The sequence below is a fragment of the Nannospalax galili genome, unplaced genomic scaffold (assembly GCF_000622305.1).
Source record: "Nannospalax galili isolate Female #2095 unplaced genomic scaffold, S.galili_v1.0 scaffold104, whole genome shotgun sequence".
NCBI classification, from domain to species: domain Eukaryota; kingdom Metazoa; phylum Chordata; class Mammalia; order Rodentia; family Spalacidae; genus Nannospalax; species Nannospalax galili.
This window is the reverse complement of record NW_008353596.1, coordinates 4,604,693-4,629,860: the sequence shown is the minus strand read 5'-3', so window position 1 is coordinate 4,629,860 and position 25,168 is coordinate 4,604,693. Positions and strand designations below refer to the sequence as shown.

General features: G+C 50.9%; 3 protein-coding genes across 6 annotated transcripts; 2 read left to right on the top strand and 1 right to left on the bottom strand.

Annotated features, from left to right (window-relative positions):
• The first annotated feature begins 1,359 nt into the window (after positions 1 to 1,359).
• Rhbdf1 (rhomboid 5 homolog 1) lies at positions 1,360 to 15,229 on the top strand. 3 transcript variants are annotated; one of them, XM_029554858.1, is made up of 19 exons: positions 1,360 to 1,599; positions 5,577 to 5,670; positions 7,432 to 7,588; positions 7,658 to 7,788; positions 8,622 to 8,835; positions 9,178 to 9,387; positions 9,466 to 9,588; positions 9,661 to 9,818; positions 10,292 to 10,549; positions 10,659 to 10,770; positions 10,891 to 10,965; positions 11,058 to 11,219; positions 12,064 to 12,164; positions 12,295 to 12,358; positions 12,816 to 12,910; positions 13,100 to 13,175; positions 13,244 to 13,344; positions 13,455 to 13,608; positions 13,799 to 15,229. In XM_029554858.1, the coding sequence occupies exons 3-19, from the start codon at positions 7,472 to 7,474 to the stop codon at positions 14,216 to 14,218; spliced, it is 2,571 nt and encodes an 856-aa protein (XP_029410718.1). In that variant the 5' UTR covers positions 1,360 to 1,599; positions 5,577 to 5,670; positions 7,432 to 7,471; the 3' UTR covers positions 14,219 to 15,229. The 3 variants fall into 3 exon arrangements, with proteins under 3 accessions (XP_029410718.1, XP_008849007.1, XP_029410717.1); XM_008850785.3 differs by having other exon boundaries at positions 7,382 to 7,588; XM_029554857.1 differs by having other exon boundaries at positions 1,451 to 1,599; positions 7,448 to 7,588.
• Positions 14,920 to 18,133, bottom strand: Snrnp25 (small nuclear ribonucleoprotein U11/U12 subunit 25). 2 transcript variants are annotated; one of them, XM_017802647.2, is made up of 5 exons: positions 17,812 to 18,133; positions 16,532 to 16,622; positions 16,231 to 16,360; positions 15,549 to 15,623; positions 14,920 to 15,248 (listed from the first exon to the last, which is right to left on the bottom strand). In XM_017802647.2, the coding sequence occupies exons 1-5, from the start codon at positions 17,851 to 17,853 to the stop codon at positions 15,191 to 15,193; spliced, it is 396 nt and encodes a 131-aa protein (XP_017658136.1). In that variant the 5' UTR covers positions 17,854 to 18,133; the 3' UTR covers positions 14,920 to 15,190. The 2 variants fall into 2 exon arrangements, with proteins under 2 accessions (XP_017658136.1, XP_008849008.1); XM_008850786.3 differs by having other exon boundaries at positions 16,231 to 16,336; positions 17,812 to 18,128.
• An 80-nt stretch (positions 18,134 to 18,213) lies between these two features.
• On the top strand, positions 18,214 to 25,093 carry Polr3k (RNA polymerase III subunit K). Its single transcript, XM_008850783.3, has 3 exons — positions 18,214 to 18,441; positions 20,831 to 20,918; positions 24,208 to 25,093. Exons 1-3 carry the CDS (start codon positions 18,331 to 18,333, stop codon positions 24,333 to 24,335), a joined length of 327 nt encoding a protein of 108 aa, XP_008849005.1. The 5' UTR covers positions 18,214 to 18,330; the 3' UTR covers positions 24,336 to 25,093.
• Positions 25,094 to 25,168: the final 75 nt, after the last annotated feature.

Genomic DNA, 25,168 nt, shown 5'->3' with positions numbered 1-25,168 from the left:
TGGGGTGTGTGTGTGTTGGGGTTGGGGGTGGCCAGGTTTGCAAGAAGAGCTGCTGTAGATCCCCCCTGGAGCTTGGGAACTGCAAGCCCTGGAAGCAGTGAATACTGAAAAGCCATTTTCCTGTCACTGCATGTAGGCAGCCTTCTCTGTGGAATTTTTGCATTGAAGATGACTGACTCTGGGGCTGGAGAGATGGCTGGTGGATATGAACACTATCTACTCTTGCAGAAGACTAGAGTTTGGTTCCTCACACACATAGTGGACTGCTCACTACTAGCTATAACTCCAGCTCCAGGGGTTCTGATGTCCTCTTCTGACCTCTGTGGGCACCTGCATGCACATACACATAAAAATTTTAAAAAAGATGGTGGGCTTCTGGACTAGGGTGTGTCTTTATTGTGAGCCAGGTATAGCTAGTGCTTCTTACCTCTGGGAACAGGTCTCCAGGTCTCAACATAGGTCTAGGTGGACCCCTACAGCATCCACTCCTGGAAAGGGCCCTACAGACACCAGATAGCTAAGTGTGACCTGTTTCTGGTTTTCCAGAAAGGACACCAACTCCAGCCAGTCCAGTCTGGGCATCCAGGCCCTGCTTATTCCTGGTATGGGTCAAGAATGCTAGGTATGGAGATTGTCCCATCTTTGGCTTGGCATAGCTGGAGGACTGGCATGTGTCGGCTACACAGGCCCAGAACATCTGCACCAGGGCAGCCTCAGGGCAGTCTCTTTCTCCTTTAGCCCTGGGCCTCAGCTGAAAGCAAAAAGCAATCTAGACAGGGATGAACTTCTGCATAGAGATGGTGGTTCAGTACTGAGGCAGAGTGAACACAAGGAATAGTATTGCCACTCTGCTCAATGGCTTCAGGAGGGGCAGGTGCAGCTTGACCTCTACACCTGCTGGGGGAAAGGAAGTAGGGGAAGGGGTAATTGTCGTGCTAGGGTGTGCATGACACGCTGTGCATTGGTGTATGAATGTTAGTGTGTACAAGTGTAAATGTGTTAGTGGTATGAGTATGAACTCATGAAAGTGTATTTTAGTAACGTGCGCATTTGTGCATAAACAGGTGTGCATGGGTTGAATATATGAGTATTTACTATGAAGGCTCAGGGGTGTGTACTTGCGGGAAGCGAGGACTCACGAGACTTAGTGACTTGGCAGTGAGTGACTTTGGAAGGGGAGCTCAAGCTGGTCTTTAGGAGCCTCACACCCCCCCTCCCTCCCTTCCCAGGTACAATTGGGGGCAGGACAAGAGGAAGACCAACCCCAGAGTCAGGGAAAGGCGATCCCATACCCACATTGAGTCTAGTGTTGGGTAGGGGTTCCCCCGCTCCAGCCTGACTCCTAGTCGCAGGTGTCTTCGCCTGCGGCCGCCAGGGAGAGCGCAGCCGGTAGCCTTCCGGGAGGAGGCGCCTGGGGCGGGCGGCACGCATTCCTCGGCCCTTAGTCACCGCGGCCGCCCCTCGGCCGGGCCCGCCCCCGGCGCGCACGCCCCTCGGCCCATGGCATTCCCAGGCGGCAGGCCGGGCGGGCGCCCTCCCGGCCAGCGGCGGCGGCCCGTGGAGACCCCTCCGGACGCCCCTCCGAGGACCCCTGTGGCGGTGAGTAGCGACTGGGTTCTTTGCACTGGGTTCGGGGCAGCCGGGTTCCTACGCTTGGATCTGGCGCGTGTCTGCCGAGCGCGGCCAGACCCTCCGCGGAGTTTCCTGAGCGCCCGCGGAGGCGGCCCGGTCCGGCTTCCTACCCCGCGTGCCACAAAAATAGCCCGTGGTCGGATTAGTGCGGCCTGGCTGCCCGACAGCCCGGCAGTGGCCCGCGTCTGGACCCTAGGGCCCGGCCGCCCGGAGCGGCCCCTGCGCTGCCACCCTCCTGTCCTCCCGCAGCCCCCGGAGGGCGACGTCTGAAACTCCTGCTCCCAGCGTGACTTCGGGCCACCAGATCCGCGCCCTCGCCGCTCACCGCAGTAACAGCAGTAGCTGTGGGCCGGGGAGGTCGGCTGGGCCCTGTAGACCCGTTTCAGCTCGGGACCCAGCTGTAAACTCGGGAACTGCCTCCAAAGACCGCTTGCGCCCTATGCAGCAGCCGCGAGGGCGAGTCCGAGGCCACCGCCTGCTCCTTGAAGTAGGCCTCCGCTTCGCGGTTGATAGTTGGACCCTCGTTGCTCTGGAATGGGCCAGAGGGCCTATCTGTCCTGCTGGGGGCACGCTTGTAGTGCAGAGTGGAGAATGGGCAGGGGACTCCCCCCAGCCTTTCTTTCCGTTCAGATAGTCCTGAGCAGAGTTCCTGTTCCGTGCGCCTCTTGGGATAGAGTGGCTGTCTGCGTGGGCGGGGCCTGGAGCTGGAGGCCCCAGCTCGGTGCTGGGAACCCCCCCACCCAACTTCCTGTTGGAGCGGGGAGAAGATTCAAGGATGAAACTGGCTTTTCAGGTTTAGCTCACCTAGAAGCCGGGGCAGTCCCAGGCAAGGTGCTCCCCACCTCCATGGGGCGAGCCCCAGCCCCTTGCCCCCGCCCTTAGGCCTGGAGGATGCTGGGGAACTCTGCTGCTGGCCCATTCTCAAGAGGTCCCTGAGGCCGAGTCCTCCGCCACCGTCATTTTGAGACCCCTTACTTCGAGATCCACGAGAGCTAGCGAGTCTGGTGGGCCTAAGACTGAAGACACTGGTTTCGAGACCTTTTCCCAGCCTTCTACATAGCCTCTATGACCAGCTAGCTGCCCTAAGGGAGCCTACAGGGAGGTCCACTTAAGTGACCCACGGTTGGCTCATCTGGGGAGCTGGCCTTCAAGTTTCCTGCTTCGGGAGGACCTTCAGGGCCCTCCCCTACGATCACTCTAGCTAACTCTGTTGCCAGCCCATGCTCAGGGAACCCCCCTGGTGTTTCTGTGAAACCTCTCAGCCCCTTCCCTGGATGTGAGGGACCCCTCCCCCCAAACTTCGTGTAGGACAGGATAATCTGTCTCAGGATCAGATTCCTTGACTTCTGACCATTTTCTGGGTTGGTTGTGTTTAGGGGGTGGGACGGCCATAGAGGGTCATGACTGCCCCCACCTCGCCTCCCCACCCCCAGGTACTTTGCAAGCTGCTGTCGCAGACCTGGCCGAGGTGCTGAACTGCCGTCAGCCTCTGTGACCTCAGACAGTGAATGGCATCTCTGAATACCAGTTAATCTGTAAGATAGACATAAGTGATTTCTGCCACGGGTTATGGAAGATCAGTGGGGTTAGTTAGGCAGGGGTCCTCTAGGCTCTTGATGACTGAAGCTGTTTTTGCACTCAGTTTTCCCTCCTGGAGCCTCATGGGTCTTATCCTGCTTCCTGTCATCCCTGTGAGGGATTGCTGAGTGGAAGATGTCTGGAGTCAGTCAGGGCACTTCTGGGAACTCTGTGCCTCCCCCCTCCATCTGGAGACCCAGCTGGACTGTAGACTGAGGGCCAGAGTGTCTAGTTTAGTGGGTAACTAATCCAGAATTTGGTACAGCTAACTCCTTACCTCAAGTCACTTTCTTACTGGGTGGCCTGGACAGGTCTCTGAGCCCCAACTGGGACAGAGATTTTGACTGGTGATAAGAGACCCCTGAGCTATGTGTGCTGACTGAGCCTTGGGTGGCAACCATCCCCAGGAGTGGCCTTTTTCCTTCCTGTGTACCACTCTCCCCTGGGTTCCAGAGCTTTTTCTACTTCCTGGGCCTCGGCTTCCTGCAGGCTATCTGCAGCAGGGGATCTCTTGTTCTGTTGCTCTCTTCCTCTGTGCTTCTCAGGGGTGATGGGTGATGGGGAGGGGGGTGAAATCTAGTGTGTTCTGGAGATGAGGATGGGTACTGCAAAGGCCTTGTCTCAGGCCTGTGCTGCCCCATACTGAAATGGGTTTCTCCTACCTGAAAATGGAGGACCCACTGTGGAGACTGGAGTGCCTCATGGCTCACAAAAGGCCCAGCAAGTACTCTCAGTATGATGCCACTTACAGATGAGGCAGATCACCTCCCCTGGCCACACATTAATAATGTGGTAAAGGGCTCGCATAGAGGCTAGAGAAGGCTGGTGCTCACCTTTCCCAGGATCAGTTTGGGGCTGGGCAATAGATTAGGGAAGACAGGTTTCAAGTAGGATGCTAGAGTGCAGCAGTCATTGCAACTGGACCATGAGGATGCAGTTTCACACCAGCCGTGACCAGTGTGCTCCTGAGTCTCCTGGTGCATCATGGCTGCACCTCCTGGTACTCAACACCTTTGCAAAGTGCATCCTTATGTCTCTCCCACATGTAGCTCCCACCTACAGCTTTGCTATTTTGTTTTTGGTTGAGACAGGGTCTCATTATGTAGCCCAGACTGACTTCAAACTTGAACTCCTCCTGCCTGAGCTCTTGAGTGCTGGGGTTACAGATGTGCACCACCAGACTGGGCTATACTGCAGCTTTGGCTGTCTTCTTCCTACTTCTCAGGAAATTACCCATTCTGTTGATTCAGCTGTCACTTATTGAGCACCTACGGTGTTCCAGGCACTTCAGATGGGAAAACTGTGGCTTGCAAGGAGTGGTGGTGCATGCCTGTAATCCCAGCATTTAGGAGGGTGTGGGAGGATCAGTAGTTCAAGGTAATCTGGCCACACAGTCAGTATGAAGCTAGCTTGGGCTAATGAGACCCTGTCTCAAAAAAACAAAAATAAAAGAACAAAACAAAACAAAAAAAGAACTGAGGTGTGTTTATGCTTGTAAGTGGTAGAATCATTGATGTGTAGTTTCTTGGCCTAGGTTGCCCCATCAGCTTTCCTGGCTCTAACTATACCCATGCATAGGGCCAGCCTGAAGAGTCCTTAGTTGTCCCACAGCAGGATGGATCCCTGTTCCCTCCACAACCCCTCACCTACCCTCTATACCATGTCCAAGGGTGGGGTGGATTCTGATGTAGTGCTTCAGCAGCTCCTTGACCCTCCTTGTTTCTCAGCCTCAACTGGAATCTTGCTTAAGCTGCTTGGAGTATTGACAAGGTGCTACTGCCATACCTGATTTGGTCTCACCTTCCACCTCTGGGTTTGTTCTCCAGTACTTCCCACTTACTCTGGTTCTGGTTCCCTTTGGGGCGGCTCCTGATGCTTCTGGGGTGACTCATGGTGTGTGACCCCAGGCAGTCTTGCCTCTCCATGGGCTATGGTTTCCCACTGTACTGGGGCCAGCAGAGGGGAAAAGTCAGGGCTGTCAGGGAACAAGAGCCCACTGTGCGCCTGGGGGAGATCTAGACACTGAGCCACTGTGGGCTGGCAGTGTGCTGCTCCCTGGCCCAGACTCTTTGTCCAGCCTGAGCATGCCCCTCCCCCAGGCCTTTGAATCCCACTCACTTGAGGCTCTATTAGGAACAGCATAGGGTGGGGCAGGTTGGGAACACTGCACAAGGGCAGGGTGGGTATCCTCTTCCCCTCCTTCAGGCTTAAAATCATGTGGATTCTCTTGAACCTTCCTTCACCCTAGTACTGGAGGGGTTTGTAGACGGGGACCCTGGGTGTTCAGCAGGAACTGGCTGGGTTGGACTCCCTGTACTTATTCACAGCCTTCTTAGCTTGTGCTCTTCCTGCTCCCACTCAACCAGGCTGCTCAGCTGTTCTTTCCAGGCCCTACTGAAAGGTCATCTTCTGGAGTCTCCACATCCTGAAGACTGACCCTGGCTGCCACACTGTGTTTAGGTAAGGCAATGTCAGTAGAATATAGGGGAGGCAGGTAGAAAGCATGTTGTAGGATCTTGATGTAGGAGGGAGCCAGGAACAAGGACACGGAACCATGGAAGCTAGTGGCTGTGACCCAGGTGGAAAAAGCAGTTGCATTCCTGAGTAAGGTACCAGTTGATGTCACCTGGAAGTTCTGAGCACAAATAGCTAGCTTCCTAGAGAGGCCAGTCCCCAGCATTCACTTGTGGATTTCTCTCCATGGCCCAGTGGTCCCTCAGGATGGACCAAGGCAAGAAATGTCTGGTACCTGGCTCCTCTCCTGGGTTTCATAGGGTCCAGGCCAGACTTGGGGAACTCCTTGGTCTCTGGTAAACCAGCTGGGAGGGAGCCCTCAGCTCTGCAGGTCCACAAGTCCTCCCTGAGCCTTACTGCCTTCCAGGCCCCAGTTTCCCCTGCTTATACAGTGAGAATGGACCTTCTCTAAGAATGGAGAGGGAGATTGCTAAGTGGAAGCCATTTTTGGTGCATCAGTACAGCCCAGACCCTGTTGAGATCTGCAGGCTTTGCAGAGGTTGAAGGATTTTGGGTGTTCTGCCCTTCAAGTATCGCTTCAGGAAGCCCCACCCTTAGCTGTGTCCCCATTGAGTTTGGTTCTTCACTCCCCAGACTTTTGAGTCTTCTCTTGGGTAGATGTACTTTGGCTGTGATTGTCATTTTTTCAAAATGTTTTATTTTACCTGGGTGTGGTGGGATGCGCCTTCAATCCTAGCACTCTGGAGGTGGAAGCAGGCAGAGCTCTGCGAGCTGGAGGCCAGCCTGGTCTACATAGTGAATTCCAGGCCAGCTGGGGCTATAGGGAGACTCTGTCTCAAAAACCAACCAACCAAATAAAAAACTTACTATTAAAGATTGGAGGGCAACTTTGTGGACTCGGTTCTCTTTTTCTACCTTTATGTGGCTTTCAGAGAATGAACTCAGGCTTTGTATAGGAAGCGTCTTTGCCCTCTGAGCCACCTCACTGGCCCCCTTGTATGATAGGTTTAGGGTCTTAGATATTCTGGTTGGCTTCCCCCACTTGTCCCTGCCTAGCAGTTTCACTGCCTTTTTTTTTGCATATGGTGCCACCTCATGGTCACTGTGGCTTGTGCTACAAGGGATTTTTCAGACCATCCTTTCCACAAAGGAGCCTTGTGCTCCGGTTTTTGCTCTGTAATCTTACATCTTTCTCTAAGTGTAGCAAGTCTTCTGTATGATCGATTGGTCATACACCCACACATATGTGCAGTGGCCATCTGCCTTGGCATGGAAGTCATAGTAGTTAAGATGGTATGGGACAGATGGGGTAGAGCCCTGTGCCTGTACTGACTTTGCCCTGCTGGCTCTGTACACGCTTAACCCTACAATCCAGCCGTGCTGTTTTTACCTTTAAGCTGTCAGGAAGTCCTTATTACCCACTGCCAGGCAACTGTAATTTGTTTTCTGCCCATCACACGGAGCATTTACTTATTTATAGGGTTATTGTTAACTAGACTGTAATTGTCAGGCATGTAGGAGCCCTCCACCAATGTGTGCTAAGCACTACCAAGTGTCTTGCTCATAGTGGATGCACAGTGTTGTCCATGTTGTTGGAGGACCTGTCTGTGGTAAGGAACAGAGCATGTCATCATGTAATAGGGCATGACAGTGAGAGCCGTGAGCATCCCTGTTGGGCTTACATTGCTTCTTCCAGGTCTGGACCCATTGTGTCCTTGGAGACTTATCAGCATTGTTACTAAACAGAACCCCACACCTCCAGGCCTGTCTCACTTCACTTGGAACCATGAGTGAGGCCCGAAGAGACAGCACCAGCAGTCTGCAACGCAAGAAGCCTCCATGGCTAAAGTTAGATATCCCAGCTGTGGTGCCCCCAGCAGCAGAGGAACCCAGCTTCCTGCAGGTAGGTATTAGCCAGCAGGGGCTTTGGGTATGCCCTGGCCAGGCTCCTCACCATCATCTTATTGCCCAGCCCCTGCGGCGCCAGGCTTTCCTTCGGAGTGTGAGTATGCCAGCTGAGACAGCCCGTGTCCCGTCACCCCACCATGAGCCTCGGCGGCCAGTACTGCAGCGCCAGACATCCATTACACAGACCATCCGCAGGTACCACATTGCCCCTGCTGCTCCACAGGCTGGGGCTGGGGGCCAAAGGCAAGCATACAGAACCCCCTTTAGATACTGGGGCTGAGAATGGGACAAAAGTCCTTCTTGTCTCAGCTGTCTCTTCCATCTTAGTCCCAATAACACTCCATTCTCCTCTTGTTCTGGGGATGTTTGGCTGCCACTCCCCCTTCCTGTTTCCTGGGCATGCACTCCTGTCTCTCTGCCTAACACCGTGGCCCCTCACAGTCGACAGGTACGCTTTGGGCGTGTCCATACTCTGCCCCTCTTGGCGCCCCGGGCTGCCCGAAGGGCGCTCCCACAGCGCCAGTCTCTCTCTTGGTCCCTGCTCAGGTACCTCATACAGGTCTTGAGTGTGTTGGTGTTTCTTGCATGTGCATGTTATGTGGCCTCTTGGAGCTGCTAGAGTACTTGGCATTCCCTGGCTTCTCATAGTGGGTGCCAGTTATGTTTTTGTTTGCATGTCTGAAGACTGTGGGTAGCCTATAGCTCCTGCAGTAGAGTTCTGCAGTGTCCTAGGGTGGTGGTGACTGCTTGAGGTGGAGATCCTTCTCTAGACTCAGGGAGGGGTGAGGACCTATGTGAACCTTCTGCTGATAGGCATGCAGACTGCTCTATTGAGAATTGGGGTTGCATAAATGTTTAGGGATGTCCAGAGTTGGAACTCACTTGTTCTCACAGTTAGATGTTGGTATCCAGACCCTGGTGACTGGAGGTCTAGGACAGGGACCACTACCCAGGAGGTTGGCCTCTAAGGCTCCTTGCCTGGGAGGGGGGAGATCTGGTTGCCCCTTGCTGAGTCCTTCCCATGCCAGGGGGACAGCAGACTGGTTTGGAGTGAGCAAGGACAGTGACAGCACCCAGAAGTGGCAGCGCAAGAGCATCCGTCACTGCAGCCAGCGCTATGGGAAGCTGAAGCCACAGGTCATCCGGGAGCTGGACCTGCCCAGCCAGGACAACGTGTCACTGACTAGCACCGAGACGCCACCCCCACTGTATGTGGGGCCATGCCAGCTGGGCATGCAGAAGGTGTGCTATTGACTCCCTCAGGCTCCTTCATTCTGCTCCCCTAGCTGGGCTGGGGAGAGAATGTTTGTCAGGACCTTGTGGATGGGAAAGCAGTCACATAATTCCAGGAAGGCACCTCAGATACTCCCAGAGAGGGAAGCCTAGGAGGAAAAGAGCCATGGGATTGCACCAGCCCAGACTCTGAATGGGAAAGTTCAAGGGAAAAGGGAGGAAAGGGAACCCTGGAGCTGTGGGTGAGGGTGATGTCCACATAGTTGCCCAGGGTTTAGGGAGCATTTTTGCTCTTCATGCAAGGCTTACCTGGGTCTGTGTGCTGACCTAGCATCTCCTCGACTCCACCAGATCATAGACCCTCTGGCCCGTGGCCGGGCCTTCCGCATGGCCGATGACACTGCTGATGGCCTGAGTGCCCCTCACACTCCTGTCACACCAGGTGCTGCCTCCCTCTGCTCCTTCTCCAGCTCCCGCTCAGGTTTCAATCGGCTTCCTCGGCGGCGGAAGCGTGAATCGGTGGCCAAGATGAGCTTTCGGGCCGCTGCAGCACTGGTGAAGGTAAGTCCTGGTGCATCAAGGATAGGGGCATGGCACTGAGCCCACTGTCAGGTCCTAAGGTCACCTTCTTGTCCTTAGGGCCGCTCCATTAGGGATGGCACATTGAGAAGGGGACAGCGCCGAAGCTTTACTCCTGCCAGCTTCCTGGAGGAAGACATGGTAGACTTCCCTGATGAGTTGGACACATCTTTCTTTGCCAGGGTAAGAAGAGCCTGGGATGTTGTCCCATCTGCTCTGTCTATGGATCTACCCTGACCTCACATTTTTGCTTAGGAAGGTGTCCTTCACGAGGAGCTGTCCACATATCCAGATGAGGTTTTTGAGTCCCCATCAGAGGCAGCTCTCAAGGACTGGGAGAAAGCCCCGGAGCAGGCGGACCTCACGGGCGGGGCCCTGGATCGCAGCGAGCTTGAGCGAAGCCACTTGATGCTGTGAGTGCAACTGGTGGGTGAGGGGTTCGGGAGAATCTCTGTGCCATCGGGAGCAATGGGCCCTTGGGCACATTGCTGCAGTATTCATAGCTTTGATTGCCTAGAGAATAGGGAATAGAACCTGGCCACTGTAGGTTTGAGGACCCAGGAGTAGACATGACCCCAGACTTTGATGTTCACCTGCAGAAATCCCAGAGCCCAGGGGCTGCAGTCTAGCTGGGAGGAGTGTGACCTGTGGTTAACATTGATAAGGTGTTGAACCTCAGTCTCGAGGATCCCTGTTCCCTCTCTGCCAAGCTGCAAGGGGTTCAGGTTACTTTTACTGGTCAGGAGGAGGATGAGGAGGGATGACTTGCTGGGGGTCTTAATCCACAGGAGGGCAGGAGACATACTGACCAGTGTTCTGGTTCCACCCAGGAGGGAAGGCAGCAGGTGGGGTCTAGGCAGGAGGTGAACATGCTGGCTCCCTCCAGGCCCATGGAGCGAGGCTGGCGGAAGCAGAAGGAGGGCAGTACGCTAGCCCCGCAGCCCAAGGTGCGGCTTCGCCAGGAGGTGGTGAGTGCTGCTGGACCCAGGAGGGGCCAGCGCATTGCTGTACCAGTGCGCAAGCTCTTCGCTAAGGAAAAGCGACCCTATGGTTTGGGGATGGTGGGACGGCTCACCAACCGCACCTACCGGAAACGTATCGACAGCTATGTCAAGCGCCAGATCGAGGACATGGATGACCATAGGTACACTGGGGCCTGTGCTGCTGCAGGCAGGGCTTGGTGTTGGGTTGGAGGCTGGGGGTGGATTAGGAATCCAAGCTGGGGGTGTACTTGATAATGTCTTGCCTCACAGGCCCTTCTTCACCTACTGGCTCACCTTCGTTCACTCGCTTGTCACCATTCTAGCAGTATGCATCTATGGCATTGCACCTGTGGGCTTCTCACAGCATGAGACGGTGGACTCGGTGAGTGCTGCACTCTCTCCAGGCTCAAATGACTGGAGTCTAGGCTCTATACGCTGTGGCCCCATTCTGGGAGGAGAGGGCCCTGCAGACTTAGTCTAATCTCACTTTCCAACCTCCCAGGTGCTTCGGAATCGGGGAGTCTATGAGAATGTCAAATATGTGCAGCAAGAGAACTTCTGGATTGGTCCCAGCTCGGTAAGGGTGGGACTGGAGGTGGAGCTTGGCGGTACCCCATAGGGTACCTTGTGGCTTTGACAGTGCCACAGCTATTGTCTCCCTTTCTACAGGAGGCCCTCATTCACCTAGGTGCCAAGTTCTCGCCTTGCATGCGCCAGGACCCACAGGTGCACAGCTTCATCCGTGTTGCCCGAGAACGGGAGAAACAATCTGCCTGCTGCGTACGCAATGACCGGTCTGGCTGTGTACAGACTTCCGAGGAGGAGTGCTCGGTGGGTGTCCTGTAGCTCCCACTGTCTGTATTGGCCGCTATTACTTTCAGATTAGGCCCCACAGAGTTCTTTATTCTGGCTTTTGGCACATCATGTGGCACCTCACTAGGCCCTTCTTGTCCTTGCTCTTCATTCTTAGTTCCTGTAGATGATCATTTGACCTTCAGTGTGACCTTGGTTTGGGTTAACTTTTCCAGTGTCTGTCTTATTTGTGTGCATTATGTCTTTTTAAAAAAAATATTTTATTACTTTCATGTGTATGAGTATTGCCTGTATGTATGTGAGTGCACCTCTGTCGTGCAGTGTTGTGAAGGTCAGAAGAGGGCTTCAGATTCCCCTGGAACTGGAGTTAAGGATGGTTCGTAGCCACCATGTGGGTGCTAGGAATCAAACCCGGGTCCTCTGCAAGAGCAGTCAGTGCTCTTAACCACTGAGCCATCTCTCCAGCCCCCGCATTATGTCTTAAGTGAAGACTGCCTTACTTTCCTACACTGATTAAAAGGTGGCACATGTCTGTAATCCTAGAACTTAGGAAGCTGAGATAAATTCCAGGCTAGCCTAGGCTATTATGTAGTCTTGAAAGAAAAAAGAAACAAAGAAAGACTCATCCAAACTTCTACCACCTCATCTTGTATGGAGGTGCCAGAGCGAATACCAATTCCCCAATTCAGGACAGAGGCTGTTCCTAAGCTAATAATTATGGATGTGTATGTTTCTGGGGTGTAAACTTAACAGCTGCTTGGAGTTGGAGGAGCTCAGGGCCTTGTCTTTGACTCTGAGCTACCACGTTGCTCTGAACTAAGCAAGGGGTGGGCGCTGACTAGAGCTGATTCTATCTCCACAGTCCACATTGGCAGTGTGGGTGAAGTGGCCTGTTCATCCCAGTGCCCCAGACCTTGCAGGCAACAAGAGGCAGTTTGGTTCTGTCTGCCACCAAGACCCTAGGTGAGAGTCCTATTTTTTTGTCCTCTTGATGCCTTTGTCCACATCTCCCCAAGGGCTGTAGATGTTTTCCTTTTCTTGGGTGGGTGACATTGCCAGGGGACAAAGGCTCTAACTATGTGTGCTCATGCAGGGTCTGTGATGAGCCCTCTTCAGAAGACCCCCATGAGTGGCCAGAAGATATCACCAAGTGGCCGGTAAGCTAGGGTGGAGGACTGCTGGAGAGTCACCCTTGTCATGTGGGAGGAGGCCATATCTCATTTTTTTGTGTGTCTTTTTTGAGACAGGGTCTTCTTGTAGCCCCAGCTGTCCTGGAGCTATGTAGACCAGGCTGGCCTCGAACTCATAAAGATCCACCTGCCTCTGCCTCCCAAGCACATCTCATTTTTAATAATGCCACAGACTCCCATCACTGGACATCTTCACATTGCCCATAGCCTTTGTCCAGCCTGTCCAACAAGGCCTTCCGCTAGGAAAAAGAGAGCTAGGTGATTTGAGAGGCCAAGGGCATTATTCTAGTTTGCAGATGGCTCAGCTCAGGGTGTGATCTTGAATCAAGGGAGGGCTGTTTTCTTCTTTGCCTTGGTCCCCAAAGAGGGTATCAGGCCAAGAGCTGGGAGGACCCTGATCCACTTATCCTTCTTTGTGATTTAGATCTGCACCAAAAACACAGCTGGAAACCATACTAACCACCCTCATATGGACTGTGTCATAACAGGCCGGCCCTGCTGTATTGGCACCAAAGGCAGGTGAGTGTGCATGTGCTGCTGGTCTGGAGCAACACCTTTGTTTCCCAGCAAAGCCTGAAATGACCTGATTCCAGCAATAGGGATCGAGAAATGGCCAAGGAAAGTGGGTGGGGTTGAATGTGTCCCTGAACCTTCGTCAGCAGCCTCTATGAGGCTGGGCATCCTCCAAACCCTGGCATGACCCTCTAGGTGTGAGATCACCTCTCGGGAGTACTGTGACTTCATGAGGGGCTACTTCCACGAGGAGGCCACACTCTGCTCTCAGGTAGGCCTTGAGGACGTTGCCCCTCTTGCCCCCAGCCACTGCGGGTGCTGACTGGCCACTTTGCACAGGTGCACTGTATGGATGACGTTTGTGGCCTCCTGCCTTTTCTCAACCCAGAGGTGCCTGACCAGTTCTACCGCCTGTGGCTGTCTCTCTTCCTGCACGCTGGGCAAGTGGGACTGGGGGCTGGGCGGGTGGCCTCAGTCCCCAGGAGTGTCTGGCTTGAGGTGGTGAAGAAGCTGCCTTCTCTGCTGAGTACCTCCCTCCCACTGCCTACAGGATCCTGCATTGTTTGGTATCCGTCTGCTTCCAGATGACAGTCCTGAGGGACCTGGAGAAGCTGGCAGGCTGGCACCGTATAGCCATCATCTACCTGCTGAGTGGTGTCACAGGCAACCTAGCCAGTGCCATCTTCCTGCCATACAGAGCAGAGGTATGACTGCCTTTCAGGGTGGGGACCCCTGTGGGTGTACACCTGTGGCTGGCGTGACCCGTCTGGGTCAAGGACAGATATGCTCTGGAAATTGGGAGGTGGGATGGGAAGATGAGGCTCTGAGCTCTTGGAAGGGTGTAACAGGTACTGTGCAGCCCCACTAGCTCACAGCCTCCAACCCTGTCCCTAGGTGGGCCCAGCTGGATCACAGTTTGGCATTTTGGCCTGCCTTTTTGTGGAGCTCTTCCAGAGTTGGCAGATCCTGGCACGCCCCTGGCGTGCCTTCTTCAAGCTGCTGGCTGTGGTGCTCTTCCTCTTTGCCTTTGGGCTGCTGCCGTGGATCGACAACTTCGCCCACATCTCAGGCTTCATAAGTGGCCTCTTCCTTTCGTTTGCCTTCCTGCCCTACATCAGCTTTGGCAAGTTTGACCTGTACCGCAAGCGCTGCCAGATCATCATCTTCCAGGCAGTCTTCTTGGGCCTGCTGGCCGGCCTGGTGGTACTCTTCTACTTCTATCCAGTCCACTGTAAGTGGTGTGAGTTTCTCACCTGCATCCCCTTCACCGACAAGTTCTGTGAGAAGTATGAACTGGATGCTCAGCTCCATTGAACCAGCTCTGGGCATTGGCGGCCACAACCATCCTGGCCTCCGGGGTCTGAACACAGATGGTGCTTCCTGAACACAGACCTCTTGTGCCTTGTCACTCCGATTGGACCTCTTCTGCTGGACATTTATTACATGAGTTCTCATGATAACCTTTTAACTCGTCCCTTGACGACCACCTCATGTGGCCAATAAATGGACCGGGAGCGTTTTAGCTGCCACTAACTAGACAAGGGCTGTCTCATTTCCTGATTTCTGGATGGGCTATGCAGAGAGGCCCTAAAGGACTTGGAAGTGCAATTCCCTACATCATAGGCATTACAGGCTTTTACCTCTCTGTATAGTATTGGACATGGACCTAGGGATATGCTGCTGCCTCTCCACAGTGGGGAACATCCTGCATGCCAGCAGTTAATTCCCCACCATGCTGTCTCTCTACAGAGCTTGGGGAATGCATGGTTATAGGGAATCTGCAGGTGGGGGCTTGAACCCTCCACTCCTACCTGTGTCACCTGCTGGCTCCCACCATAGGCTCCGGGATGCAGGCTCTTGTCTCCCCACAACAGAAAGGAAAGCTAGCTGCTCAGCTTGAATTTTCTTCTTGCTGTGAGGTCATGGTAAGAGGTAAGTAGTGTGACCTGAGGTCAGGCTCAGGCATGACCTCTAATACTTAAGCTCTCTCACATGGGACACTGTGGCTTTCCATATACAAAGCAAACAGGTTTATTCAGTGGGCCAGGCCTATAGCCATGTGAGATCTTCAGGGTCAAATTCATAGGCAAGCAAGAGACAGAGGCTCATCCTATCCTAGTCCTCAGGGCCTCAGGGCTCATGCTGACAGCTCCAGCTGGGTACACCAGGGTTACAGGCACACCAGGGATGCAGCTACCCCAACACCCTTTTCTGCGAGTATCAGGAGAGGGCTCCATCTTGCTGGGAGACTCCAGATCACCAGAGAATAATTGTCCTTGTCTGGGTTCACTTTTGCCTCAGTTTTTTGATGAAGGAAACTTCATCTCGATTCCGGATACCATAACTGAAAAAGATGGAAAGGTATAGTGCCTAACCGCCATAAAAGTCACCAAGAAAAACCAGGTGAGGCTGGGCAGTGTCCCCCATAGGCCCAGATCATATGAGCCTTTCTACATCTCTTTTCCTTTCCTTCCTCCCCACCCCATATGGCCCTAGATTGCTGTGAGAACAAGCAGATCCAGCATTTAATGGAGGGCCCCAGGAAAACTCTTGTGGGACCCTCCTGCATAACCCTCTGCTAGAACACAGAGCACTAGAGGGCCACAGACCCTGGACTAAAACTCAGGACATGGACTCAACTTACTCTCTGAGCTTCTTCCTGTCCTCTGTGAGCTTCTCTCCAGCTGAGGTCAAATGGTATGTTCGCCATACATAGGACCTGCAAGAAGGGGACCCAAATGATGCTCATGCCACCCTGAGGAGTGTGAGCTGAGCAGCTGTGATGATAAAGGCTTGCACTACACAGCCCTAAGGGGCTTAGGACAGCTATATTCCCCTTCCATTTTTTTTTTTTCCTATGCTGTGTCAGGCCTGATTCAGCTGCAGGAGGCCCTGTATTGAGGCAGCTCAACCAAACACCAGTGAAATAGATGATAATACCAAGAGATTCAGATAAGTGGATACTTGATACAATAGAGTGAGGGCCAACAGCACCCTGGTGAGGAGGGAAGATTTATCATTTATATCTAGGGTCAGACCTCTAGACACTAATGTATTAGGTCTCCAAGGGAAGATACCCAGCAGTGTAGGTGGGGTGATGTCAGTGAAAGGGTATGTTTAGAAAAGTAGCTGAGGCAGGAGGGAGAATGGGGCTTCATTGGGGCAGGACCCTGGCACAGAATCACCCAACCTGTCTGAAGGCTCTCATGACAAGGACTCCTGCAGTCACTACTTGGTAGTGGAGCATTGGTGGTGTATACATGAAGAGCTGAAACTTGGTTCTCCACTCAGACCTGGGAATGGTTCAGAGAAGGAGCCTCACTTACCAGCTGATGTGCTGAATGCCTCCTTCACGTTCCTGCTTTAGCTGCACGTATCTCTGGATGGCCTTCTTCAGGTCTAAGACCGTGGCATTCTGCACGACGACCACAGCTGCAACCATGGACATGTGGGAGTCTACCGAGAGTGCCACAGGCAGTGGGAGAGAAACCCAGATCCTGTGGGCTGTGCTTTGTTGGGTAGGGTGGCTGTTCTACTATTGGGCATGGCCCCGAGTTTCTCACTGACTAGCTCTGCTAATACCTTGTTGATGTGAAAACTTGGGCTTAAAGGAAGGATTGTACTTACGCATTACTTCTCCATCCATCTTGCACACTCGGACTGTCATTGCTTGGCCATACTCCAGTGCTATCTGGGAGTTGACTTCTTCTAAAGTAACCTAGGAAAGACCAAAGACTGAGGTGGGAACACTGGCTTTTTTATTTATTTCTTATTTTTTTGGTGTTTTTGAGACAGGGTCTCCCTGTAGCCCCAGCTGGACTGGAACTCACTATGTAGACCAGGCTGGCCCAAACTCAGAGATCCAGAGATCCTCCTGCCTCTGCCTCCCAAGTGCTGGGATTAAAGGTGTGCGCCACCACTGGGCATACTGGCTCTTTTTTAAACACCCAGACAACAAAGGAAACCAAGCTGATAGTGTCCAAAAAGTGCTCCATATTATGAAGGGCAAGAAGGGTTTCTTGCCTACTATGTGTCAGGGAACAAGAGGGAGAATAGGGCTTCATAAGAACACTGACTGAAAGTCCTTTATGAACAGGATCCAGGCCAGTGCCTCAGGACTAGGTTGAGGCGGGATTGCAAAATTTACCAGGTACCCAAAACCAGTGATGACAAGAAATATTTAAAAAATTATTTATTATTTTTATTTTATGTGTATGAGTGTATTGCCTGCATGTAGGTAAGTGCACCCGTGTTGTGCAATGCCTGTGGAGGACAGAAGAGGCCATTGGATCCCCTGGAACTGGAGTTATGACAGTTGTTAGCTGCTATGTGGGTGCTGGGATTTGAACCCTGGTCTTCTGCAAGAACAGCCAGTGTTCTTAACCGCTGAGTCATCTCTCCAGCCCCGACAAGAAATATTTTAGTAAAACATTGCATAAAGTATTAGTGGTGATAGCAGTATAGGTCAGTGGTGGAGCACTTGTCTAGCATGTGAAGGGCTCCCACTATTGTGCAGGCACACATTAATTAAAAAAACATGATGGGCAAGACTTTAAAAACACTACAGAATTACTGTGAAAATGCATATTGACGATTGTGGCAAATGGAAAAGACCAGTCACACCGAACTCGTGTTTAAAATCAGTATCTCGGGTGTGGGAAAGGACGTCTTCAATCCCAGCACTCGGGAGGCAGAGGCAGGCGGATCTGTGATATGGGAGTCCAGCCTGGTCTACACAGTGAGTTCCAGGCCAGCTTGGGCTACAGGGAGACCCTGTCTCAAAAAACAAAAATCAGTATCTGTTCAACTTTGCACCCTGGCGAGGGAGTGTTCTGGTGCCCCTCAGAAGGTCCTTCCTCGGGCGGGGCAGTGGCTGCCATCCATACCCCCAGGACCCTGCCGCGCACCTGGATGGGAAGATCGCAGAGCAGCGGGTCCTGCACCACCATGGCGAGACCCTCCTGGAACACATCGACGGCCTCGGAGTGCGGCAATGTCTCCTCTTCATCCTCTTCGTCCTCCGGTGCCTCGGGGCGACCGGCGGCCTCCGGGTCCTCCAGGGCTGCCAGCTGCTGCCCAGGTGTTGCAGGTCCCGCTCTCTTCAGCTGCACTACCCGCCAGGTGGAGAGGCTAAATGCGAAGGACCTGTGTCGGCCCCTGCCATTAATGCCCTGGGACGGTAGCTTCAGCGACCAATGAGACGTGCGAGGCTGCCAGCCGCTGGGAAAGCTGGGAACGTGCAGAAAGCATGCTATTGGTGGATGGGAAAGAGCGTCATCTGTAGTGACCAATGGGATGATCGAGGCTGCTGGCCGCAATGCCTACTGGGAATATGAGGAGCCAACTTTTGTTGCTGGCTCCCGCGGAGCCGGGGCGTGCGGCTAGTCGGTGCCCGAGGCTGTGGGACTCTTCGGGAAGCCGGAGCGATGCTGCTCTTCTGTCCGAGCTGTGGAAACGGGCTGATAGTGGAGGAGGGACAGCGCTGCCACCGCTTCGCCTGCAACACTTGTCCCTACGTACACAATATCACCCGCAAGGTGAGCCCCGGGGCCGGTGCGCCCCGGGTTCAGCCGTTGATACGTGGGTGCAGTCGCCCCGGCCTTGGGTTTCCTGCTGCTTCCCTTTGTGACATTCAAAAAAGTAGCCGAAGAAGTCCAGTTAAAATCTAGAGATCCAGGCTGCGATTCGCTTCCCACCTTCTCTGATCTCAGGTTTTCAAGCTCTTCCTCTTGCTCTTTTGCCCCAGCTCCTGTAACACCTCTCTTCTGGAGGACCGCCACCGTGCACCCAGCACCGATAGGGCTTTTCACGTTCCGTTGCCAATGTCATTCTTCCCTGGATAGATACTTCCCTCATTGGTCTCATTGTTTTGACGATTTAAAAAATTTTATGTGTATGAGTGTTTACTTACATGTATGGGCACCAAATGCGTGCCTTTTGCCTGTAAAGGCCAGAAGAGCGTGTTGGATTCCCTAGAACTGGAGTTACAAACGGTTGTTAGCTGCCATGTAGGTACTGGGAGCCAAACCCAGGTCCTTCGTAGGAGCAGCAAGTGCCTTTAACCGTTGAGCCTTTTCTCCAGCCCCTGTCTCTGTCTGTCTCTCATTTTTTTAAAGACAGGGTCTCATCGTAGCCCCAGTCCCAGCTGACCTGGAACTCACTTTGTAGACTAGTATGGCTTGGAAGTCACAGAAATCCAGCGGCCTCTGCCTCTCCTGTATTGGGATTAAAGGTGTGGCCATCATGCCCTCCCTGGTCTCACTTCTTATATTGATTACCCTATTAAAAACCCCAGCCCTAGGGTATGGAGAGATGGCTCGGTGGTTAAGAGCACTGGATGCTCTTACAGAGGACCTGGGTTCAATTATCAGCACCTACATGGCAGCTAAAAACCATCCGTAACTCCAGTTCCAGGGAAATCCAATACTCTCTTCTGGACAGAGGGCATTGCTCAACACGGGTGCACTTATATACATGCAGGCAATACACTCATACATAAAAAAATAATAAAATATTAAACCCCAGCCCTTGTACCATACATGTTGGTGCACACCTCTAATCCCATTACTTGAGAGACTGTCAGTTCAAGGCCCACCTGGGCTTCATGGAGACATAAAAGAAGAAAGTCAATAACAGCAAAAATAGCCACTTCAGTTCATTCTTGTTCCTTCTTTTCCATGGGTCTCATTGCTGTATGATATGTCTCGTGTAGTTTGCTATGTGCTTTAGTAATACTAGGATGTAAACTTAGGAGGGCCCATTGTTCTGTCTTGTCTCCTGTGTCTGAATGCTTCAAGTGTGGACTGTAGACTAGTGAGAGTTCTGTAAGTACATAGTGCACACTGTCTCATACCTTGTCACTTCCCCGTGATAATCCAACTTTACTTTCCCACCCTGGGTGTTTTGGCTAGCCTTGAATTCTTTGTTTTGAGACAGGATTTCACTTTGTAGCCCTCGCTGGCCTGGAGCTCACTATGTAGACTAAGCTGGCCTAGATCTCAGAGGAACACCCCTCTGCTTCCCAAGTGCTGGAATTAAAAGGGGGTACCACTATGCCCAGTTTAGCCTCGAGTTCTAGTTCCTCTTACTTCAATGGCCTGGGATTACAGATGTGTAGCAACAGGCCTGGGTGATACCTTATTCTTTAAAAATTAAAAAAAAATTATTTATTATGGATGGTTGTTAGCTGCCAGTGGGTGCTGGGTCTTCTGCAAGAGCTCGGTGCTCTTAACCACTGAGCCATCTCTGCAGCCCCTTAAAACTTTTTAAAATTAAGTTTTTAATTGAATTTTTGTGAATTTCATGAAATATATTTTGATCATATTTAGATCCTCTTTTCTATCTGTACCTCCCCTTTACTAGTCCCCCACCTTTAGAGTCAGGTTTGTGACCCTAAATGCCCCTTTGGTGTGGGTTCATTAAGTGGAACCTGGTCAACCTTCTAAGAGTCTCACCCTTAAATGAGACTGAATCTCCCCTTCAGCCATTGGTTGCCAATAGTTCCTCAGGTACAGTTCCGTTTCTTACCCACTTCCCCATGTCTATGCTGGGATTTTTGTCTGACTTGAGCTTATGTTGTCTTTGTCCAATGCTGTCACCATTGCTGTGAGTTTATATGAACAACTGACCAGCTGTCTGGAAAACTTGTTTCCTTGTGGTTATCCACCTCCTCTGGCTCTCACAATCTTTCTGCCCCATCTTCCATAATGATGTCTGAGCCTTGGGAGGCAGAAATTTAATATTAATATAAGTATCTAATTAAGGGATAAGCAGTCCGCAGCCTCTTATTCTCTGCCTGTTGGCCAGTTGTGGTTCTCTGTTAATCACCATCTGCCGTATAAGGGCACTTCTCTGCTCTTGTGGTTTGGTGGCCTTTGCTCAATACTGTTACATTATTGGAGTCTCAAGGCTTGTTTTTGTTGGTAGGTAACAAACCGGAAGTATCCAAAGCTAAAAGAAGTGGATGATGTACTTGGGGGAGCCGCCGCCTGGGAGAATGTGGACTCCACTGCAGGTGAGGATGGCTTTGTTTCTGAACCAGGGACTCAGGTTTGCCTGACTGTGCCACTGCTCGTCAGAGGCTAGTGTGTACTTTCATGATGCAGGATTCTAAAAATGGAAACTGTGTTTTCCATCAATAATTTGCTGTTTTAAAAAGTTTGTTGCACAATATTGGTACAAGTCTTAGTGTTATACTCTGGGATTAGAGTCTCAGAATAGCCTCTGATTATAGAACTCTGGTGTGGCTCTCCACTTTGTGGAAAATCTGTATACAAGTTGCAAGAGCAAGAAGTTTTTACACAGTGCTTGTCATACAAGGGGCACTCAATAGGTTGTAGCTCTGATGGCAGAACAGTGACAAATAAAAGTCAGACACTACAAAAATAGTCTTTTTGTATTTTATGGTGCTGGGGATGGCATTCAGTACCTTGAGCCATATGTGCAGCTTTGGCCTTTTTTTTTTTTTTTTTTTTAAATTAAAATAATTAGGTCACTGAGATGATTCAGTACGTAAAAGTGCTTACTGCCAAGCCTGAGTTTGCTCTTTGGAGCCCATGTGGTAGAAGAAGAGCGTGGACTCAAGCAAAGTTGTTCTCTGACTTTCACATATATGGTGGCACACGTATGCCACCCCCTAACATAAGTAAATAAGTAAATGTAAAAACAGTTTAAGAAAATATAGTGAATGATGGGACTGGAGAGATGGCTCAACGGTAAAGAACACTGACTGTTCTTGCAGAAGACCCGGATTCGAATCCCAGGACCCATATGGCAGCTAACAGCTGTCCGTAACTCCAGTTCCAGGGGATCCAATGGCCTCTTCTGTCCTTTGCAGGCATTGCAGCACATGGGTGCACTTACCTACATGCAGGCAATATACTCATACATATAAAATAAAAATAATAAAATATTAAAAAAAAATATAATGAATGAATAAAATGATAAATAATATTCTGTCTAGTGTGCATTGGCCAGTGCAAGAAATATTTTGATGATACGTTTATTTTAAGTTTTTTGTTTTTTGATATTTTGAGATAGGGTGTCGCGATAGTCCCGGCTGGCTTAGAACTCACCATGTAGACCAGGCTGGCCTCAGTCTCAGAGATCAGCCTGCTTCTGCTTCCTGAGTGCTGAAATTAAAGGCATGGACCACCACACCCAGCTGATGATACATTTTTAGTCACAGTATAGTCACTCTTTAAACTCTAAGCAAGGTATTAAATTGTAAAAGCAAGACCGGGCATGGTGGCGCATGCCTTTAATCCCAGCACTTGGGAGGCAGAGGCAGGCAGATCTCTGTGAGTTCGAGGCTAGCCTGGTCTACATAGTGAGTTTCAGGCCAGCTGGGGCTACAGGGAAACCCTGTCTCAAAAATACCAAAAAAAGCCGGGCGTGGTGGCTCACGCCTTTAATCCCAGCACTCTGGAGGCAGAGGTAGGCAGATCCTCTGTGAGTTCGAGGCCAGCTTGGTCTACAGAGTGAGTTCTAGGCAGCTGGAGCTACAGGGAGACCCTGTATCAAAAAGACCAAAAAAAAAGAAGAAAGAAAATTGTAAAAGCAGATTTGCAGAAAGAATTAAATATGTCAAAGGGAAAATTCTCATACTGATACCTACATTGTTATTTCATTTGATTTTCAAATGTAATTCAGAATATATATATACATACTCTCTTTGAAGCAAATTTGGAGTTCATTACAAAAAGGTTTTTTTTTTTGTCTTTTTGAGACAGGGTCTCCCTGTAGCCCCCGGCTGGCCTTGAACTCAGAGATCCTCCTGCCTCTGCCTCCCAAGTGCTGGGACTAAAGGCATGTGCCACCACGCCTGCTGAGTCGTGCCATATGTATTCTCAAGTGCCAGTACTAAAAAATGATCAGCCCTGGTCTTTTTCTTCTGTATGGATTTTTAAGAGTCAATACTGGGGGCAGGGCATGGTGGCTCAACCTTGTAATCCCAGTACTGAAAGTGGAGGCTGGAGGCTCAAATAGATAGATAGATAGATAGATAGATAGATAGATAGATAGATAGATAGATAGATAGAAAGAAAGTAGTTGGGCATGATAGTACATGCCTTTAATCCCAGCACTTGGGAAGCAGAGGCAGGTGGATCTTTGTGAGTTCAAGGCCAGCCTGGTCTACATAGTGAGTTCCAGGACAGCTGGGGCTACAAGGAAACCCTGTCTCAAAAAGACCAAAAAAAAAAAAAAAAAAAGTTATAATTGGGGAACATTAAAATACAGGCTGGAAAAAGTAAATATTTCAGTCTTGATTCATGTCTGGTAGACCAAATGTGATTCAGGAGGAAGAAGAGGCCCCAAGTATGACCTGTCTGTAAGGAAGAGCATGCCTGTGATTAACAGTCTTTTTTTCTACAGAGAATGTACAGATCTGCTATGTTAAAATTTAGCAGTTAGCGTTGGTCAGGTGTGGTGGCACACTGCTGTAATTCTAGCAGTGTGGAGGTAAGAGGATCAGGAGTTCAAGAACATCTTGTCTACATAGAATTCCAGGCCACCCTCAAGAACTTGTTCTATAAAACCAAAGAACAATAGAATCTCTGAGAGTGGGAAATGAGTAGAGGCTTAAAGTTTTTTGTTTGTGGGCTGGAGAGATGGCTCAGCGGTTAAGAACACTGGTTGTTCTTGCAGAAGACCCGGGTTCAAATCCCAGCACCCACATGGCAGCTAATAACTGTCCATAACTCCAGTCCCAGGGGATCCGACAGCCTCTTCCGACCTCCACGGGCATTGCATGACACAGGTGTACTTACCTACGTGCAGGCAATATATACACACACATAAAAAAAAAAAAAGCCATTTTTTTTTGTTTGAGAGGATGTCACTCCTTCGCCCCAGCTGGCCTGGAGTTTGCTACGTAAACCAGGCTGGTCTTGAACTCAGAAATCTGCCTGCTTTTGCCTCCTGAGTGCTGAGATTAAAGGGGTATGCCACCACGCTACACTTAAAATTTGTTTTAACCATCTGTCCATTTTTGAGATGGGATCTTGCTATGTAGCCCTAGCTGGCTTTGCAACAACTCTCCTGTCTAAGCCTCTTGTGTGCTGGGATTATAACTGTGCCACCCACCACACAGGGCAGGTATTTTGTTATAGCACCATAAAATGGTCACAGGTCTCTCTAGTCTCCTCAGTGTTGGTATGCTGTGGGAAGGATGTTGCTGTTGGCAAATTAACCATTGGCAAGGGAAGCCAGATGAGCATGGGGGTGAGGTCTTTACCTACACTTAGATGTATTCCTACTATTTTTGTGCTACTTATGAATCACTTGGTTTTTCTTCTTGTCAGAGCCATGTCCAAAATGTGAGCATCCCCGTGCCTACTTCATGCAGCTTCAGACCCGCTCTGCAGATGAGCCAATGACCACTTTCTACAAGTGCTGCAATGCTCAGTGTGGACACCGCTGGAGGGACTAGGGGCTGGGCCAACCCAGTTGCGAGCATGCATTTGTGTTCTGAGGGTCTTTGTTGGATGCTGACCCTTCTGTGGTGGAGAGTCAGGGTGTCAGGAAACAGCCCACCTGCCAGTCCACAAAGTCCTTACTGTGCAGGTCCTCGTGTACTGGGTGACACCTGTGAGGATGTGCATTTGGAGCCAGGCCTTGCTTCTTCATCCTGTGCATTTTGTGGTTGACATTTCCTTACTGCTGCCAGTACTCTGAACCTGCCGTCTAGCTAATGGTGATCTTGAACTGCTGACCTTCCTGTTACCACCTCAGAAGTATTAGGATTGAGGCATATGAGCCATGTCTGTTTTATGTGGTGCTGGGGATTGAACCCAGGGCTATCGACTGAGCTGTATTCTCAGCCTTCATTTTAATTTTTAGTTAAAGAATTATTTCTCTCTACAGAAGTTATTAAAATACCTATTAAAAACATCAAAAAAGCACTTTAAAATTCTGAACTTACACATTATACATCTTGTATGAATAAAATGTTCTGTGAGTTGGAATTTCTGAATGATTTTGGTAGGAATTTAGAAGGAACCAAAGAAGAGTTTCTCAGGATGAGGTTCTATAGTAGAGCCTGTGCCTAGCCTGTATGAAGTCTGGGTTTGAGCCCTACTTAAAAAAAAATTGTTTCAATTCCAATAAGCTTTGAAAAGTTATCCATTTGTTGGAGCATTAAGGAGATTAATTTGGAAGGCAGAAATTTTATGCTACAAGTGCTGGGCTCTTCCATGCAACTGATTAAAGTGTCCTACCCTTATTTTCTCCATTATATATTAAAAATATACATATATATATATA

Coding starts and splice junctions, on each gene's coding strand:
- Rhbdf1 (XM_029554858.1), top strand. CDS start 7,472: ATGAGTGAGGCCCGAAGAGACAGCACCAGCAGTCTGCAACGCAAGAAG. Junction 12,911..13,099: donor TGTATTGGCACCAAAGGCAG/GTGAGTGTGCAT, acceptor ATGACCCTCTAG/GTGTGAGATCACCTCTCGGG. Junction 13,176..13,243: donor AGGCCACACTCTGCTCTCAG/GTAGGCCTTGAG, acceptor CACTTTGCACAG/GTGCACTGTATGGATGACGT.
- Snrnp25 (XM_017802647.2), bottom strand. CDS start 17,853: ATGGTGGTGCAGGACCCGCTGCTCTGCGATCTTCCCATCCAG. Junction 16,361..16,531: donor GATGGATGGAGAAGTAATGC/GTAAGTACAATC, acceptor CACTCTCGGTAG/ACTCCCACATGTCCATGGTT. Junction 15,249..15,548: donor GACAGGAAGAAGCTCAGAGA/GTAAGTTGAGTC, acceptor CATCTTTTTCAG/TTATGGTATCCGGAATCGAG.
- Polr3k (XM_008850783.3), top strand. CDS start 18,331: ATGCTGCTCTTCTGTCCGAGCTGTGGAAACGGGCTGATAGTGGAGGAG. Junction 18,442..20,830: donor TACACAATATCACCCGCAAG/GTGAGCCCCGGG, acceptor TTTTGTTGGTAG/GTAACAAACCGGAAGTATCC. Junction 20,919..24,207: donor GAATGTGGACTCCACTGCAG/GTGAGGATGGCT, acceptor TCTTCTTGTCAG/AGCCATGTCCAAAATGTGAG.